The 19,888-nt window shown below is 41.9% G+C and overlaps 1 protein-coding gene across 4 annotated transcripts in view; it reads right to left on the reverse strand.

Moving 5' to 3' along the window:
* LOC124135679 (E3 ubiquitin-protein ligase UBR5-like) overlaps window positions 1–19,888 on the reverse strand; it is a 61,941-nt gene that overhangs the window by 13,657 nt on the left and 28,396 nt on the right. For 2 of the 4 annotated variants that reach the window (XM_046501126.2, XM_048395789.1), the window contains exons 21-36: window positions 19,585–19,705; window positions 17,962–18,116; window positions 15,322–15,529; window positions 11,255–11,587; window positions 10,645–10,791; window positions 9,900–10,021; window positions 9,597–9,723; window positions 9,198–9,309; window positions 8,897–9,063; window positions 7,976–8,156; window positions 7,368–7,544; window positions 6,365–6,473; window positions 5,535–5,669; window positions 4,842–4,991; window positions 4,207–4,323; window positions 331–444 (exon numbers count right to left, since the gene is read on the reverse strand). In XM_046501126.2, coding sequence (XP_046357082.2) covers window positions 331–444; window positions 4,207–4,323; window positions 4,842–4,991; window positions 5,535–5,669; window positions 6,365–6,473; window positions 7,368–7,544; window positions 7,976–8,156; window positions 8,897–9,063; window positions 9,198–9,309; window positions 9,597–9,723; window positions 9,900–10,021; window positions 10,645–10,791; window positions 11,255–11,587; window positions 15,322–15,529; window positions 17,962–18,116; window positions 19,585–19,705 — 2,475 coding nt within the window. The remainder of the gene's footprint in view (window positions 1–330; window positions 445–4,206; window positions 4,324–4,841; window positions 4,992–5,534; window positions 5,670–6,364; window positions 6,474–7,367; window positions 7,545–7,975; window positions 8,157–8,896; window positions 9,064–9,197; window positions 9,310–9,596; window positions 9,724–9,899; window positions 10,022–10,644; window positions 10,792–11,254; window positions 11,588–15,321; window positions 15,530–17,961; window positions 18,117–19,584; window positions 19,706–19,888) is intronic. The other 2 variants (XM_046501128.2, XM_046501127.2) reach the window with 2 other exon arrangements.

The following is a 19,888-nucleotide window of genomic DNA, read 5'->3' on the forward strand; positions in this document are numbered from 1 at the left end:
CATTGATATTACAATAGTTAATCTGGCTAGACGTGGTCCTTAACCATTTTTGAGTAGTGTATCAAAACATGTCACCTTTATACAGGGAGAAATCCACAAAAGTGACGGCTGTCATTTGCAAAACCCACGAGAAGATGCATGATGCTGACAGAGCAGTATCATAATTGGGACAAACCTCACAAGACTTGGCATGTAAGGCAAAACAAGTATCACATCAAACGGTGGTGCCATAGCAACAGGGCACCCATGTCCCCTTCTCCTGGAGTGATTGGGGGATTCACAATGGCAATACATTTAACTGCATGAAGTTCCTGTATGTAGGTGTCCTACCTGAGAAGTTATCTACGGAGCTGGCTCCCACCCTCCTCGTTGTCCTGCTGGTGGAGGAGGGGATGGATGACTGAGTGAGGGATACAGCTGACCGCTGGATCAGGCGCTCTCCTTCTAGTGGGAAAATACACTTGTGTAGGCATTTTTGTAAGGGTCATCATACATAGAGAATAATACACTCATTCTCGTTAGATGCCATTTTTACGAAACGAGTGGACTTTCTATCAGATAACATAGAAAGTTCATGAGTTACGTAAAAATGGTATCTAATGAGAATGAGTGTGGTATCTTATTTATTACCCACGTTAAATATGTATGTAAGTGTAAATACATAACAACTTTTGTTCGTTGACAGACCAAACTGAAACCGGTTGCAAAATCTGGTTGCGCATGAATATTGATATATGCCCAAATATGGTCATTGTTTACATTCCTATGCATTCGCATTAACAACATAACAGCACCGAAGCTCAAGATCCTTTTCGAAGAATTTCTTCAACTTATGAGAATTCAAGCGCCATGTTTTTAGTACGCAGGACACCTATAAGAAAATTTGAAAAGTCACATTAGCGCCGCACTTTAATATCGGACCAACAGTCGGTCACTCGCACTGCCGGGGTCTGTGCATTCAAGATGGTTCGGTTTCCTTGATCTATCATTTGAATTTATATCATGTCCGTACCATTTTGGAAGAGGGAAATCAGAGTGTTCGCCAAAGACATTCATGTTTACTCTACCACCCTTTACTGAAGACGTGAAAATCAACACGCTAAGTCTGCTTGCATTCAGTGACAGCTTCGAACGAAGGGCAAGGTCACCACCGGAATAAGAAAAGACAACCGCGTTTTACACTAGAGATAGGGAATGTTATTGTATCGGAAATGTTCACTTTGAGTGATCTGGTTGTGCAGTTGTAAACAAACAACTCCCGAAACAGTGCCACAAAATACCCTACGAAGACGACACTGATGGCACAACCGGATCATCCCAAGTAAGTCTAGATATCTGTCCAGATAGATTAAACTGACTTCATTTCACCACGCTTATCCTTTTACGTTAAATCAAATTGGAAGTTGCGAAAGTAGTCGGGTGCGTCACGCTCATGTGGACCCTCGATCTATTGAACGGAAGTCGAACATTGTAAATGGATATAGCTCGATTATATAATGTTTGTGGAAGCTCAATGCATAACTTATATAGGATGCAAACAGAATTTGATGCGGGTGACTATCTTGTTTGGTTTAATAAAGTGTTAGTTAATATCCCTCGCTCACATGAGATTGCTTCAGTTCTGCCTTGTAGTTGCAAAATGAATGACGTCTCGCGATTTTTTATGAAAGAAAAAAGTAGTCCTGGTGTGACAGAGGTCACGGTTATCCAATCAAAATGAATAAAACAAGGTCAACCTTGTACGACACACGTGTGACGTACGGATTTAGTATCTTACCACCTGTATCTTCATCACATGGGTAATAATTTAATTTATTACTTGCCCGTGAAGAGATCACCCGTTTAATAAACATACAGCTGTATTACACATTGTGTAATACCAAAACGCGTGCTTATGTACTCTCGGAACACGTTTCTAGAACAAATATTGAAAGCTCTCAACATCCCTTGGCTTATTCAACGACATTGGCGTGTGGCGATGATAGATCACTGAGAGGAGCTTATGCACACTCGATGACCCCAGCAACCTTGTTGCTAGGTTGACGTCACATGGTATTGTTTCACCGTAGGATCTTGCAACAAAATTCCACAAATTACGTCATCGTTTATTGTGACGTGATTGTAAACTTTGAGGTGCAAGGCCCCGTTCCACAAGGCGATTGATTGTACGGTAGCGCAACGACAGTTGGTCTAAGTTAAAGTATATGAGTTGCGATAACCTTAACGCTACGATAATTTTGTGGAAGGGACGCCTGAATTCTAAAGGTGGACCGTTGGATGGTATTAAATTCATATGTTTCAACTTTTGACGTATTTGAAGTATTACTGTGTTAAACTCAGTTGGATTATGCCGTGGATCGTGTAGGTGTCAGCCTATTCACACTCAACAGTATAATTCTAAAAACGCTATTAATGGCCAGTAATAAATAAAATACTTAACTCGCTCCCGTGTAAAACCAATTTTATGAAACTCGTGAATAGTTGTGGTATCTGACTCGCTTTTGCTCGTCAGATACCAGAGTGAGTGAGTGAGTTAATATTTAACGTCACATCGGCAATATTGCAGCCATATCGTGGCCAGACAAAATTTGACTTTAATAATATATATGTAAAGTGTATAAAATTCTGTCGACGAAGGACAGTAAAACAACTAGACTATCACAGATATATGTTTAAAACTAGTATGGAACCATAAAAAAGATATCACAATAAATAACAATACAGTATAAAAACGGGGCTAGGGATCGCCAGCAATTAAAGGTAGGCCACCATACTAGGAACCGTGGGGATTTACAATACTTCTGCTACCTGCATGGTTCCCCAGCAGGATTTACATCATCCCTTAGCCGCTGGCGATTATCAAGTTTAGCCAAATTAAAACAAACAAGTATGCTACGACTAAAACGGTAGTAGGAACAAACTTACTTTGAATGAAGTGGTCTTACATACACTCTCGGGGGACAATAATTTTACAGTACTTTAACCCCCTTTGAGGATATAGCCACTTACAATCTCAGTTACAAGTTTAACACTACTGATACAGTAAAATATTAACTATGTACACATATTCAAAATTTATCTAACAGTTCAATTTCTTTTAAAAAGCTAATTATTAAATGAGACGAAACATTATTAAAAAGATCCATAATTGATGTTGCACTGAAATATTTATCCCTTGTGATAGAAAAATCAATACAGTCAAGCAGTACATGCTTGACTGTGATTTTTTCATCACAAGGGATACAGAATGGAGGATCCTCACTTTTCAATATATATTCATTAGTGTATCTTGAATGGCCAATACGACATCGTCGCATAATGACCTCATCAAATCTGGACTGACAACCCAAGTAGGTATAACCGATATTTGGTTTAATTTCATGTAATTTATTGATACCTACTTGGGTGTCCCACTTCTGTTGCATGAGATCTTTAATGTAACATCTAATTACAGGTTTAATATCACTGTATGGGATTTGAAGTGGTGTCACAGATTTGTTGAGCACTGCTTTTGCAGCTGCATCAGGTCAGATACCAGAACTATTCACTCGTTTCATAAAATTGGTATTACACGGGAGCTCGTTTAGTATTCTATATATAGCTTATGCAGCATTCAAGATATCTCAAAACACCTGGGTAGAGTCCCTGCTACACATAAGACCTTGATTCCACAAGGTGCAAGAATTCAATACACTGCATAGGACTCATGTCAGAAACAAAACAGTAAAGCCTGCCCAATGCCTAATGGCTAAAACTGACAAGCGGATCTGTAACAAAAGTAACAAGAGTCATCAGAAGATGACATAAGTAAATCTGTTCGGTATTTTCAAAATCTGAAATCTTCAAAAGGCACCAGTTCTCCACTAGACTGATCTATATAGCAAGTTTCAACAAGAAATATTTAACTTTTTTTTAGTTCTGCTCCAGAAACAGAAAGCAACTTGTTTTCATCATGAAAATTCATGAAAACAAAACAAAAGAAAAAAAATCCTAAATGATCAAAAGGCACCAGTTCTCAACTACACTGATCTATATAGAAAGTTTCAACAAGAAATAATTAATGGTTTTGGAAACGGAAGATGAATGGCTGACGTGCTGATCTCTATTTTTCAAACCAGGGGGGGTAACAAAATGGGTCTGGTCTAAGATAAAAATCTATACGTAATAAGCTCCAAGGTCAATCGTGAATCAAAACGAACTCCATACCAGTGCTGTTGGCTGTAGCTGTGGTTGTGGGTACCCTTGGGTTGAGACTTGGTTCACGTTGACGAATAGCCCACTGCATCGTCTGGGGGGGCTGCAGGGTGCGCTGCCCATGGGAACCTGTGGCAAAACAAGAAGGAATAGATGATGAGATCAAGACAAAGCAATTACATTATGGTAATCAGCCAGGTCATACATTGTTTGATCCTCATTTATGTCAGTCAGCAAGAACTTCATGATAATCTGCCATAAGATTGAGTGAGTGAGTGAGTGAGTGAGTGAGTGAGTGAGTGAGTGAGTGAGTGAGTGAGTGAGTTGGGTTTAACACCGCTTTTAACAGTATTCCAGTTATATCACGGCGTGTCAGCTTAATGTAGGAGGAAAGCCTGAAGTGATGCAGGTCTCAGATGTGAAACCCACGAGCACGGGTATGGTGCTGACAAACCCTTGAGCCATAATCGGGGCGAACTGGGATTCGAACCCACAATCATAGGTTTCTGGCGTGTCCAGGGTACGCAACTCTGCACAGCGAACTGTGGAGCCTTACACGACTGGGCCACAAAGGCCCCCATGGCCCTGAAGACGGCAATATCCATTCAAATGAATGGAGAAACACATGACCAATATCTTTAACTCACCAGGAGGATTTCGACGTTCCAACTGCTCATCAAGATAGACAAACTCATCAGTGTCATGCTCTTCACTCTCACCTCCCTCACTCTCATAGTCGTCCTCCTGATTGGAGGATTCTCCAGAGTCCTCTGAGAAGTGAGCTAGAGATCCTAGACCTGGAACACAGACAAGGTAGTGAGTGCATGTTGTTAACGCCAGAGTATGCAATTTTCCAGCCATATCATAGACGCCTGTAAGAAATCAGGCAAGCCAATGGTTGATAGACAGTGCAATAATCCATGCCATCGGTACCAACAACACACAATCAGGTAGGTCACAGTTTGTTACTATGAAATCCTCATTTTCGTAAATATGGCGTCCTAAACCAAAATTGTGCCAGAAAAGTGCTACATGCTCAATGACTGATAAACGTTTCCTCAAAGGTTTAGATGTATACTTCTTATACAGGATGAATACTTGTTCTGGCGTAAAATCTAAACATTCCTCTCACTATTTAGAGAATAGAGATACATCACTATAGTTTTCTCATTCTACTGACCATATGGGGTTGTTGTTTTTTAAAAAGTAAAAAAATAAAAATGGAAAGTGACAAAGTTTAGTTAAAAAAACAGGAAGAAATCGATTACATGAAACCACTTCAAGCAAGTCAGGTAACTTTGATTGTCTTATGAATCCATAAGCATATCGTTTCCACAAACCTGCATCAGATCCTGCAGTGGCTGCAGTGACAGCACTGCGCTGTACGCTGGCATTGTCCTGGTTGCTACGGCTACTGTCGCTGTCACTCTCAGACTCGGCCAGGAGATCCAGATCCATGTCACTCTCAGCCTGACCTGAGTAACAAAGCATTTCAAGTGACCATCTGCTACCCTGTAGCCATACTTAACTTAACCACAACAAAACATATCCCTTCACACCTCACAAAAGTGCTGGTTGTGTATCCTGTTCAATCACTAACATAACATAAAGGAGAACCTCTTGAAATACAATTGTTCAAGTAAATCTGTAAAGGTCCAAGGATAATAATCAGTGTGATGGTAATATGCATAGATTCGTTTGCAATACCAAGACTTTTTACAACTTGTGACTAAGGAGTGAGTGAGTGAGTGAGTTTAGTTTAACGCCGCTTTTAACAGTATTCCAGTTATATCGCGGCGTGTCAGTTTAATGTGGGAGGAAAGCCCAAAGTGATGGAGGTCTCAGACGTTTACCACTTTGGTGAAACCCACGAGCACGGGGATGGTGCCGACAAACCTAGAAACATAATTGGGGCGAACCAGGATTCGAACCCACAATCATAGGTTTCTGGCGTGCCCAAGGAACGCAACTTTGCACAGTGAATCGCGGCGCCTTAGACGACTGGGCCACCCATGCCGCCTTGTGGTTAAGGATGGATATTAGCATCACCTTATATTAATATGCGAAGCGAGCATTTTTCTTGGCACTGCCAACTGGCACCCTAGGATCAGATATCACTGACTCATGTTTTAGTCCTAGATGCATCATCTTTCTGCTGCATACCACCCACCTTCTTCCTGGTCCACTGGCTGCTGATCATGGTCGGAGTGTTCAGATTGCCTGTCCTCATGATCCGACTGGTCATCCTCCACCACTGCCATGTTGTCCACAATCTCAACCTGCACACATGACCAGGTCATACACATCTGTCAAACATGTTACTCAATCCACAATCTCAACCTGCACACATGACCAGGTCATACACATCTGTCAAACATGTTACTCAATCCACAATCTCAACCTGCACACCTGACCAGGTCATACACATCTGTCAAACATGTTACTCTATCCACAATCTCAACCTGCACACCTGACCAGGTCATACACATCTGTCAAACATGTTACTCAATCCACAATCTCAACCTGCACACCTGACCAGGTCATACACATCTGTCAAACATGTTACTCAATCCACAATCTCAACCTGCACACCTGACCAGGTCATACACATCTGTCAAACATGTTACTCAATCCACAATCTCAACCTGCACACATGACCAGGTCATACACATCTGTCAAACATGTTACTCTATCCACAATCTCAACCTGCACACATGACCAGGTCATACACATCTGTCAAACATGTTACTCAATTCACAACTGCAACATACACACACGACCACGTGAAACACATCTGTCAAATATGTTAATCAATTCACAATCCAAAACTACAGGCCTACAAGGCCAGACCATGGCAAGCTGCAAGTAATTAAATCTGGACTAGACAAATCAGTGGTCAACCTACTGGGGATATATTCTTGCCTGTGGTCATTATAGGTGGTATATCATTAGAGCGACAAACTGCAAACAACTGAACCAATTTTACATAAATCAATGAACCATGTGAGTCTAATAATTAAAAGGGGATGCATAACATAATCTGAAGTAAAACATTGGAGGATGAGATCTTACGGACTATGAGGATGGAGACAACAACTGTGGTGATGGTGGTGATGGTGATGATGATGATGGTGATGATGATTTGTCACACAACCACATACATATCGCCCTACCTCCTCCGCCTCAGCCGACACGATCTCATCCATGTCTTGTTCCCTTACCCGTCCTGTCTGATGACTTGGGGGCAGCGGTGACTGGGAACGCGGCAGGAATGGTATCGGCGGTGCCTCGGTGTCTGCAGACGATGGTCGCGGGGGCAGTGGGTCTACACTGAATAGCTCCTCACTTCCCTGAACACATAGCAAATTAGGTTCAGTATACTTCAGTGATGGAGTAATGTTAATGGAAATGCATGTCACAATTGCCTTGAACACATCTGATGTCATGTAATGTCTCTGAGAGAAAAACTAACGGTTTGATTTTATATCACACTTTATGAGTATTGAGTATTGTAAAGGAACATGAATAAGTGAGTTTGTTTTATGCCATTTAAGCAATATTCAAGCACTCTCACAGAATGGATACCAAAACTGGGAGTCCCTCATTGTGCTCATGTGGACAATCAAACCACCAAGCTAACTTAGCCCCAAATGGAACATGATTAATATTTTCAAATAAACCAATAAACTGTATGAAGAAAGAAGCTATGGCTCTTGCCAGTGATCCAGTCAACAAAGCTATGAGTCCTCCAGCACCACAGCACACCTGCTGTCACACCTACCTGTACTGCCTCCACATTGGCTGACACCAGGGAGAAGGGAGCGGTGGGTCGGGCCACTCCCATCCTTACAGGGGTGATCAGGGACTCTGCTATCTTACACAGCTCTTCAACACTGATGGTCACGAGGGCTTGGAATGCTCTCTTACACCGGGGGAGGGGCTGGCACGACGCTAGGCCTGGGCTGAATAACACAAGGTAATTGCTTTACATGCCACTTTATCAACGATTGACATACCAGAACTTTACGTATCAGAGAGTATGCTTTTACTGTACTTGAAGTAATGAAGCCCATGAGTGGTCTTTCCACTTGGAAACCAAATTTTAATTGTGATTAATAAACACTTTAAACATTAGTTAGGAATGTAAGTTCTTACATAATGAAGCCCCAAGACTGGCCACTTCACATTGTAGTATTTGTACCAATGTGGGAATGGAAACCAGATCTTCATTGTGAGAACTACTTTAACTGCTTATTTGTAATCAACACCAGAATGGAGAAAATCATATAAGGGTAATATTCCAGACATTAATGTTATCAATATGTTTAAAGTTTCGTTTGCATGTTTGTTTGTTGTTTAATGCTGCACTCAGCATTATTCCTGCCATATGACGGTGGTCTGTAAATGTTTAAAGTGACTGTGTTGGGAATAACAGAGATGTGGACAGTATTTCAGTTTAGCACTGCATGTCCGCTTAAGGCATTGAAGCTGGCAGATATTTACCACAATGATGAAACCAACAAATGTGGATATGATGCCGACAGACCATCCCAGTCATCAGACATGGCAACTGATAGATCACTCAACCTCTTGTGGCCCAAAGACCATGACTAGTATTGCCTGCTTAAGCCCTGTCCTAAGATACCATTACTGACAATGCAGTTTGCCCCTGGCCACTTCTCAATGATAATGTGGACCATACCTCCTCCTCTTGCTGGAGCCAGGGGTCATCTCGATGTTGAGGACGACAAAGACTCGTGCAACAGAGCGGATGAATCGCCTGGCAACTTGTTTAGCCTCCTCTTTGCGATTCGGTATTGTCTCATTCTGCATCTCCCTGATCAGTGTCGTCAATAGGGTGTCCAACATCTGTCATAAATACATGTCTCTATTAACACCATTTGGCAACCGTATAACTTGACACATGATAAAGGGACATTTAAAAATGGATTTCTGCTGATTGGAAAGTTACTTTGAGCATAATCAAAGTGGGAATGACTGACCTCAACACTGCACTTGACCAGCAGACAGTGGGTGAACTTGTCCAGTCTGGTGGTGCCACTCTGGCTCCCCAGATACATCTGGTCTTCATATACAGCATCTGGGCTGCTGTTGCTGCAGGAGAACATGGAACATCTGTATACAGCACCAAGTGATCAAAGGAGCATGACGGTTACACACAATGTTATTCTACCATAAGTCCACTAGGATCAGGATTTCTGCCACCAGATTTGATCCAATAAATCACGATTTTACAAGACCATCAATTTCTGTAGAACAACATTCTCTTTTCCCATTTGTATTAAGACTGACAAGAGAATTACATTTCAGCAATCATCTACTGAAAATTGTATCGACCATAAGTTGGAGTAATCAACATTAACATCATGTAGGCAACTAACCTTGCGCCCTGCTGTCTGTCCCCACTGAGAATCATGCCCCTGACCGCTGTCCAGTCATTGAGGATCCGCTCCAGTGCTCTGCGGCTGAACCGTGGCGGCTCCAGGTCATGCTCAGGCATGTCCACATCTGCAAGGAACAAGACTACCTCCTGTACTCCATGGAAACACCTATCCTTTGCAATGGGGGCTGTCTGCCACAATGCTTCATATGTCAACAAATTATCACTAGCTATGCATATCACATGATTGATTTTCAAATGTCATGAAAAGACTCTGATAGATGGTAAAGATTGTAATTCCTACCTAGATCTGACATGGGAGTTTTCCGGGATGTTGTGACCCGTGTCCGTGATGGCCGATGCTGACGCTGTTCCACCAGCTGCCTCCCAACTGTCTGTACCAGGAACAGCAGGATGTTCTCACCTCTGTAAAACATCAGAGACTTGTTACCCTGCTCATAGGGCACTCACTCTATACAAACTTAGTGATTCTTTGTCACATACAGTCGACTCATGTAAGTGTCAAATCTAGGGCCGCAGCTGAAAGTATCTACTTACCAAGATATGCACTTATCCAACAAGGGTGTTTCCAATTACTAATATCACCTTAACACACATCCATGAGTGAGTGAGTTTGGTTTAACGCCGCTTTTAACAGTATTCCAGTTATATCACGGTGTGTCAGCTTAATGTGGGAGGAAAGCCCAAAGTGATGGAGGTCTCAGACGTTTACCACTTCGGTGAAACCCACGAGCACGGGGATGGTGCTGACAAACCTAGAAACATAATCGGGGCGAACCAGGATTCGAACCCACAATCATAGGTTTCTGGCGTGCCCAAGGGACACAACTCTGCACAGCGAATTGCGGCACCTTAGACGACTGGGCCACCCGTGCCCCCCACACATCCATGAAGTCAAACTACAACACATCAATAATTTACTTAATCACTAGTGTGTTTGCATTAATCAATATTCTTGCTAGTTAAGCGATCAATCGATTCATGAGCTGTCTACAGCAACAAGTTGACATCTCTGCATGTTGTATTACCTGCTGTTGTTGAGAGTGACCAGATCTGTCTCTGTAAGGAGCCTGTTGAGGAGTGTGAGTCTGGCCCCCTGCTGTCCGGCAATCAGAGCCTTGCACTTGCACTTCTCCCAACAATCACAGTACGCTGTCGGGGACGTTTTCTTCAGTCTGGAACAGACAACAAATGTCAGCAATATCTTCACAGTGTTTCCCAAAACTACCATTTCATCAAAAAATAAATAATAATTTGAGTAAGTGTGTTAGTTTTTTTGTTTTGTTTTCATGACTGTTTGAATAGCATTTCAGTTATATCATGTTGTGTTCACTTAATGTGAGGGGAAAACACTAAGTCACACATGTCTTATTTACGACTTATCAAACCCATGAGCAGGCATGGCAAAAGGGATGGAAATTAACCTAGAACATCTACTAGCCTGAACAGTGATAACATAATTGGGTGAAGACACAATAAACAGTTGTCAGTGATCACAAAGAATCAAGCTGATGGTTCAGATTCATGCATTTTTCAATTGGACTTGGAATTATTTCACATTGGGACCAAACTGTACAAGCAAAATATTCTATTCTCATATTGAGTTCATTCACTCACTCACTCACTCAATCTACTCACTTGCAGTCATGTCCCTTATGGCAGACCCTGGCACACTCCGTGCAGCAACACAAGGTGCCCGTCAGTCCACACGTGCGGCACTCGAAGATGTCCTGGTTGATATGTTCCGCCCCGGTCCAGGTGAAGCTGCAGGTGTCGTTACAGCACACCACCTGTAGTGGGGAGTTGTCGAGGCTTGATCCCTGGGGGTAGATCATCTTCATAAGCAGAGTACGGTCCACCTCCGGCACATCCTCTGTAGCCTTCTTCTTGGCTGCATCCAGGAGAGTGAGGGCAGCAGGGTATGCCCTGCCTCGCACTGCCTGCATGAATGGGGTGCAGCCCTCTGCATTCCTGAAGTGCAAAAGGTACTCAAAGAGTTCTGACTATTTAGGGTCGTACTTACATTAACACTCGAGGGTAGTATTTAGAATGTACCTTCTGGTTGTGATTTTACAAAAAATATTTGTAAATTTTACAATAAATTATATATTTATAACACTTATCCCCTTTCACACAATGCATTCCTTCCTTTTTTCCAAGTTTTAGTTTTAGTTGAAGTTTCCAGCTTCTAAACAATTCACCCGAACACATCCAAGCATCACCAATGTTACCACCCAAACAAATGGGTCACACACTATAATCCCTTACATAACGACCTACACAATACGATCATGTGATTGCCTCTGCCACATCATTCTCTTTCACGAATCTAACAGGCTATTACAAAAAATTGCAAATGTTTAATCTTATAATATCTCACAATATCAGGTATTTTTCCCACAGTTGGACTTTGGGGCGCAGATACCATTGCCTGTAGTAGACTACAGGCATGAGACATACAGGAGGAAGCTGGGGCTGAACAATGAAATATAAAATCTATAACACAGCCTAGACAAAATACACCATAACAAGTGATATGATCCTCATACATAAGTCAGTCATAACAGCATGAATTTGGATAGATCATTGTTAAATGTCTTCATGTATGACATCGTTACACGAACGACCACGTAGCTGTAAAGAATAATTGATACAGCATGCAACTCATAATCAATCTGGAAGGGGTTTCCAGCCAATAGATTCTACAAGACTATCACCGCACTATCTCCCATGGTAGACATCTTTTTACACTTCATCAAAAGGTATCAAAACGGCTTGGGCAATTGATGCATGCTAAGACAAGGGGAGGAACAATCGACAATATCCACAAGACGATCTTACAAATTAATACCAGGCCGCACATGTATAAAGCAGAAGTGAGTTGGTTAAGGATTCTGGACACAGTCGAAATGACCTCGACTTGCGGCGCCTCCAATGTTGAAAACTGAAGTCCCTAGAGACTAGATCATCCACCCTCTCAGTCTGGGAACCCGATTAATAAAATATCTACATATCTACTATCTGTGCTGTTGTGCAGTTGGGGCTGCTGTTTCAGGACCAAGGGGCCGAATTGATGAAGACCCTGGACATCCTTAACAGAGATGTCCCGGAGGTTGGTTGGTTGATTGGTTTGTTGTTCTACGCCGCACTCAGAAATATTCCAGCTATATGACGGCGGTCTGTAAATAATCAAGTCTGGACCAGACAGTCCAGTGATTGATATCATGAGCATCGATCCATGCAATCTGGATTGACCCGGAGGTCGGATCTAGTGAGGATTGGACGTGAAAGGTGGAGGTAATCCAGCAAAAAGTGTTAGCCCATTGGATGGCTGAGTGAAGCCAAAAAGAGAAACTTTGTTGAGGCCGCCGTGGAAAGTGGAATGAAGAGTCTCTTCTGGAAGCGACCAAGTGGTCATGCAGCCTCAAGGTAGATCTGAAGCGCTTGAACCGGACATAAAGCGATATCCTCACAGTAAGCAGAGCTCAGGATAGACGCAGCGAATGGACGGTAAACAAACGATCTGGCTGGCCTGGAAGCTGATTTTTTACGATAAAATCCCATAGTTGTCCCAGAAGAACCTTTCCATTCTGTACTCTCAAACTGTTAACATCCGTAGCATGGATTTATCTAAATCAAGCATCAGTCGCATGGGCCTGGAGGAAAATGGTCTTCAAGGTGATCAACTCAAAGGTCTTGCCAGCAAACAGTTCATATTCTGCCGAAGTCAAATAGCGGAGGATAAGGAGGCAGCAAGATAAATAACCAAAGTAGACCCTTTAAGGTCCATCGAAATGATGGAGGTAATCAGCGGTCTGTTGCGGAGAAGCGGTTGTGGGTGTGGAGATGTCACAAGCGTGACAATAGGCTTCCTACGCTTTCCACTTGTGGTCGTAGATGGTAGAGGAATAGTGAGCTTCCATGATTGTCTTTGATCCTCTCATGGAATCACCTTTGGTGACAAAGTGACCTCTGTAGATGCGCCAAAGATGGAGGCTTTCGTGCGACAGGTGGAGCAGTTGGGAGTGAGGCTGAAGGAGAAGGTTGTTCCATGGTGTAAGTCAGTGGAACCTTCTTTCTGCGGGTTAGACCAACGTGGTGAACAAACTCCGAGTTGGCCAAAAAGGGCGCAACAGGGACGAGCTACAGGGATGGACTGTTATTGATTCGGAACAATAGGGACATTGTCAGTCAGAAAGCTTTCTGATACCCTGTCTTCGGCTACCAAGAGTGCGGGCAGGGCGGAATCCGAAGGGGACAGCCGGCTTGGATGTTTTCTTAGGCTTCTTGGCAGACGGTTGAGGCTTGCCCGAGTCTCCTGACTTGGAGCGCTGGTCTATCTCTCTCCTGTTACACTTGTGTGGATAGACATTAAAGGACTCTTCTGTGAGATGTGCGCATTCTGAGCTGTGATTGTCCAAACTACACAGGCCACAGCAATCACAACAATGTTGTTGGAAAAATTACAGCAACATTTCCGACGGGCAGTATGAACAGAACTGTCCTTGTTCATTTTCCCTCAGATCATGTACGCAGACTAGATGATGTTGAAGGGAATCCTGCAAAAAAACAACCCAACTAGATTCTCTCAGATCTCAGTGCATGTCTAAGAGGCGATGAGAACAAGAATGATGTGGCAAAGGCAATCACGCGATCATATCGTGTAGGTCGCTATGCATAGCATCATAGTGTGTGACCCATTTGTTTGGGGGGGGTTACTATGGTGATGCTGGGATGTGTTCGGGTGAATTGTTCTTTAGAATCTGGAAACTTTGTTCAAGCACATAGGATCGAAAAAAGAATGAAGAAATGCATAGTGTGAGATAGGACAAGTTTAAAAGTATATTAATACCTTATTTTGTAATTCTGGCCAATACAACCCACCAACTCAAAAGTGCTCTAAAATAAAGATGATACCATTCGAACAGCTCCGAATGTGATCCCTGTTGCACTGTCACATACTCAACCATTACCTACCTATGTTGCAGGAGCTCCACCAGGTGTGGCAGTAAAAGGGGACAGTCAGACAACATGCTCTACCACTGCTTACCTTGATGACAGGAGCTCCACCAGGTGTGGCAGTAAAAGGGGACAGTCACACAACATGCTCTACCACTGCTTACCTTGATGACAGGAGCTCCACCAGGTGTGGCAGTAAAAGGGGACAGTCACACAACATGCTCTACCACTGCTTACCTTGATGACAGGAGCTCCACCAGGTGTGGCAGTAAAAGGGGACAGTCAGACAACATGCTCTACCACTGCTTACCTTGATGACAGGAGCTCCACCAGGTGTGGCTGTAAAAGGGACAGTCACACAACATGCTCTACCACTGCTTACCTTGATGACAGGAGCTCCACCAGGTGTGGCAGTAAAAGGGGACAGTCACACAACATGCTCTACCACTGCTTACCTTGATGACAGGAGCTCCACCAGGTGTGGCAGTAAAAGGGGACAGTCAGACAACATGCTCTACCACTGCTTACCTTGATGACAGGAGCTCCACCAGGTGTGGCTGTAAAAGGGACAGTCACACAACATGCTCTACCACTGCTTACCTTGATGACAGGAGCTCCACCAGGTGTGGCAGTAAAAGGGGACAGTCACACAACATGCTCTACCACTGCTTACCTATGTGACAGGAGCTCCACCAGGTGTGGCAGTAAAAGGGGACAGTCACACAACATGCTCTACAGCTGCTTACCTTGATGACAGGAGCTCTACCAGGTGTGGCTGTAAAAGGGGAGAGTCACACAGTAGTTTCAGTATCTGGCCAGCATTGGTTCGCCTCTCCTTGTCCTCAAGACGGACTGGTGGGACGCTGACAGTACTGAACTCAGGCAGATGGAGGGAGTTCAGGCTTCCTGGCAGACTGCTTGAAGATTGGCGAGACAGGCTTGGTCTCTCAGCATCTGCAAATCATGACAATATAAGTGAGGTGGAATGGGGTTAACATCGCTTTGAAGATTATTGCACTTACATCGCAATGTGCATGCATGTGTGTTTGTGTGTGTGTGGCTGCTTGTACTGGTCTGGACTAATGAAGATTTTATAGTGCTAGCTAGGGCTGTGTATTGCCCCAAATTTCGTATTGCGATATATTGCGATACATTCCTCTGTATTGCAATACGTACTGCAATATATTGTGGAAGAAAACATATTGAGTTCTGTCCACTGTTTAAGATTCTTTTACCTCCACATTGAATCACAGTACAATCATACAAAGTTTAGCTTTATTCAAAGTAAAAAAAAGGGAAAAACCAGAACCATCAGACAAAACAGACAATTGTATATTGTGTCTGACTGGCTGTGCTATTCGACTCAAGAATAGCTGTTTAAGGCACCATAATGGTAAAGTCCAACATGCAGTAAATATTAGTGGTATCAATTCTCCAGACTCAGTGACATCATGGGTGCGTTTAGCTCATAGGTTCAGGAAGAAATGTTAGAGGTATTTATGTATAATATGGGTCCAGTGTTTGTGGTAACGTAAGTTTGTAATTGTTTATCAAAGAGCTGTTCGTGCAGTTTCATCACAATGACATCGCAGGTAAAAAGATGGACAATATTAGTTGTTTTAACTCTTTCAACACCAGTCAACCAGAAGCGTTTACTGCTGTGACACCCAGTAACCAGAGATTCCTGTGTGATAGATGAAACCAACATTTATCAAAGAAAATATCTGCTTGTAAAACATCTTTGCAACTCTATATTATACACCATTTGAAAGGTCTGATCCTATTGTTTATAAATATGAAAGTATTGTTTATCACATTATTTAAATAATGCATTTACAACTTAATTATGTTCAGTCACAACGTCCAGATTAAGGACCAAGGAAAGGAAATTTGACGATTTTCGGCAAATATACGATTTCATAAAATGCACTTACCTATTTCCTTTTTATTTTTATTGTTTACGTTATTGAAAAAGCTTTTGAAAAAGAATTATCAATAGTATCTGTCATCACCCATTTCCCGATAACAGCGCCTGTCCGCTCAGCAACATGAAGAAATACCACTGTTTTCGAGGCTTCGTATGAATAACACGTTCGTCGAAGACTGGCATATGACACATCGCTAGAAAGCTTATTCTTTCATCTTCACGCTCGTAACATCGCCTGGAGTTTTTCGTAGTTATAACAATCGATTTTATTGGATAAAAATTGGTTTCTAATGACGCTTTCGCGCCAAAATCTGCTACAAGGTTTGTGATTGGTCAAATTTGAGCACGTGATCTAAGGCAGTCAATCAAATTACAGTTGTGTTATGAATTTTAGATTTTGACGAAATCTTTTTGTTTATCCTGCCATTCTGAACATCTTAAGCAGGAAATCGCAATTTATATTAAAAATATGGTGCTTTGTTGATGTATCATGCTAGGTTACGAGCTGTGACAAAGTTTTTTCATGCATAATTTTGGCATTAAACATCGTGTCCGAGCCGAGAATTTAGGCGACGAAAGCCGATGTCATTTGATTTACATTACAAGCGATCGCACGAAAAGATGGAAATAATAACTTGGCAGTAAGTTTGACAACTTTTAGATATATTTTTGTTGATTGTATCTATAACTTTGTATACTATATTCAAAGCTTTGCTTGAAACGTCTTTATTTTGCTCTTTGACATGTTCGATGTGGACCCGTTTTCGAAGTGCGTGTCTGAGATTTTTATTTTAAATAACATTACGGGAAATAGTGAATAATTTCTTAATCTATTGATAAAAAATGATCAATTGAAATTGAATACGTATTTCAGACATTGTGAAATGTGATAGATTTAGTAAATGAAAGATATGACTGGTAGGTTTAAAAAATTATATACTATTTTGACGTGACTACGGCTTGGCCGGTAGGGCCTATACCGGCCTACGGTGTCTGGGAATGCTTCTTGGCCGGTATTACGGGCCTACGGTGTTGAATGAGTAATAATAATTAATCATAAGCAAGTTCAATTTGAAAACACAAAATCATTGTCAATATACCGGTACATCACAAACGTATCGCGATACGTAATTGTTTCATTTTCATATTGCGGTATACCGGTATACCGGTAATACCGTGCAGCCCTAGTGCTAGCCCACTGAGGTACTATGCCTCATGAATGCCACACTCAGACACGGTTTACTGACTCTACTGACCAGTCCCTGTTTTAGCCTTTTAATTTACTCAAGTTGACCTACATAAATACTTCAGGTTATCCAAGGTTCAACACAACCGAAACTGATAAATAAGGAATAAGACCACAGGGACCAAGCTTTTACTTCGAGACAAGTTTGACACAACAGTGTTTGACTGTATGTCAAAATTTTCAGTTCAATACTCTATATCAAATTGTTCTTACCAGAATGCAGGGAGTCATAGCTTGGGGGATCTGCTGGCCAGTTAAGGGTTGGTATTGCTATCCCAGAATCCTCCCTGTCAGGGTCCCGAGCTTCCAAGCCACTCACACCCCTTGCTGCTGAAGATGCCCGACGGATCAACTCACGAACACTCATACTGAAAAAGGCATTGTCAGGCATAACTAAACATACTTGTTTACTATCTATTATGAAATTCATGTTTGTAAACTCATTTTACATGTTCAGAAACTACAATGTCAAGGTTGTGCTGCTGTTGTTTGTTTGTTGTTTAACACCACACTCAACAATATTCCAGCTACATGACGGCTGTCTGTAAATAAATCAGTCTGGGCCAGACAATCCAGTGATTAGACATCATGGGCATCGATCTACGCAATCAGGATATGATGACATGCATCAACCAAGTCAGTGAGTCTGACCACCTGATTCCATCACTTCTTACAACAAGCATAGTCGCCTCTTACGGCAAGCATGGGATGCTGAAGACAGATTCTCTACCCACTTGCAGAAATCGATATTTGGTTTGTAACCATCTTGGCGACTGCCGTGCAGATTTTAATCGATTGCAGGATTTGCCATCGACAGATGTTTTCCAAACCTTTTCATGCTTTTAATCAAGGTGATTTGAGGTTCTTCGCAAGGTAAGACCGATTTTATTACAATAAAGATATTGATTATTGATCAGATCGTCTTGACTGGTCACTAGGGCTGTTACAATTCACTCGCGCATTCGGTGAATCGAACCGTAACCATTCATTAATTGAATTCGTTATTCATAGCCACTAGAATCGAATATTTATGAATATGCTATCATGTATATTTAGATACCCTGTAACTAAAAATATCCATAACAACATATTATATGCATAGATTTCTTTCAATGACAACACTCTAATAATATTTAATTTGATAGAATTGTTTTCACTGGTCATTGTCGCATTTGAGCAGATACTAGTACCTGGATACGTGCAGTATGTAAATGTATAATTTATTAATAATTAACAAACCATGTCAAATAAATTATGATGTTATTGTTTCACTGAATATAATAAATAATACATAAACTGCTGACTTGTTATTTTAATTGTGAATTGATATTCGTATTTGTTACCCTATATTCGTGATATGAATCGTATTCGCCTCATAGTGTATTCGTTGCAGCCCTACTGGTCACCGCCATTTTGTTTGAAGATAATGCAAGTAATATGAGAGGTGAAATCTGATTGTCCAAAGGAGGGACATAGAAGGGGCATAACTCGTAATGGCCACCTGTGGTGCTGCGATCAAGCTAAGAAATTCCAGGTTAGTTCGGCAAGGGTGGAAACTGGACTTTTACAGTCAGTTATCCCTTGCCTCGGGAAGAAGTCTTACTGGCAACACAAATTAACAATGAGTTAGTGAGTGAGTAGAGTTTTATGTGCTTTTTTTTAAATTGATAATTTATTTCTGAGTTACAGACAAGACCAGGCACCCAGAGTAATGCAGAAAGTAAGAAGGGATATAAAGACAATGTAAGGAAAACACAAGCAAAGATATTAGATGAGTTTCAGAACTTATTGTTATACATCAACGAAATAAGCAAACGTTCCACAAAATATCCTCACCTTCGACTGCCGGAGTCCCCTGACCGAGATTGTATAGAGGCCAGGGCGTCCACAGCGTTGCTTACAGCATTGATGGCCTCCAGGGTAGAACTGAAGCTATTGCCACCACCAGGGGGAGTATCTGTAGATAATATAAAATCCATGATAGTAGTTGAACATTGCAGTGAGCAACATTGCAGCAACATGATGGGGGCTTGTACATTAATAATCCAACTGATCCGTTAAGATGCTTAGCATAAAAACAAAGCTCTCTGTGGACATAGACTAACCCAAATTATCAAAAGATACTACTCAGGCTCTAAAA

The sequence above is a fragment of the Haliotis rufescens genome, unplaced genomic scaffold, assembly GCF_023055435.1.
Source record: "Haliotis rufescens isolate VD_foot unplaced genomic scaffold, xgHalRufe1.0.p SCAF_1, whole genome shotgun sequence".
NCBI classification, from domain to species: domain Eukaryota; kingdom Metazoa; phylum Mollusca; class Gastropoda; order Lepetellida; family Haliotidae; genus Haliotis; species Haliotis rufescens.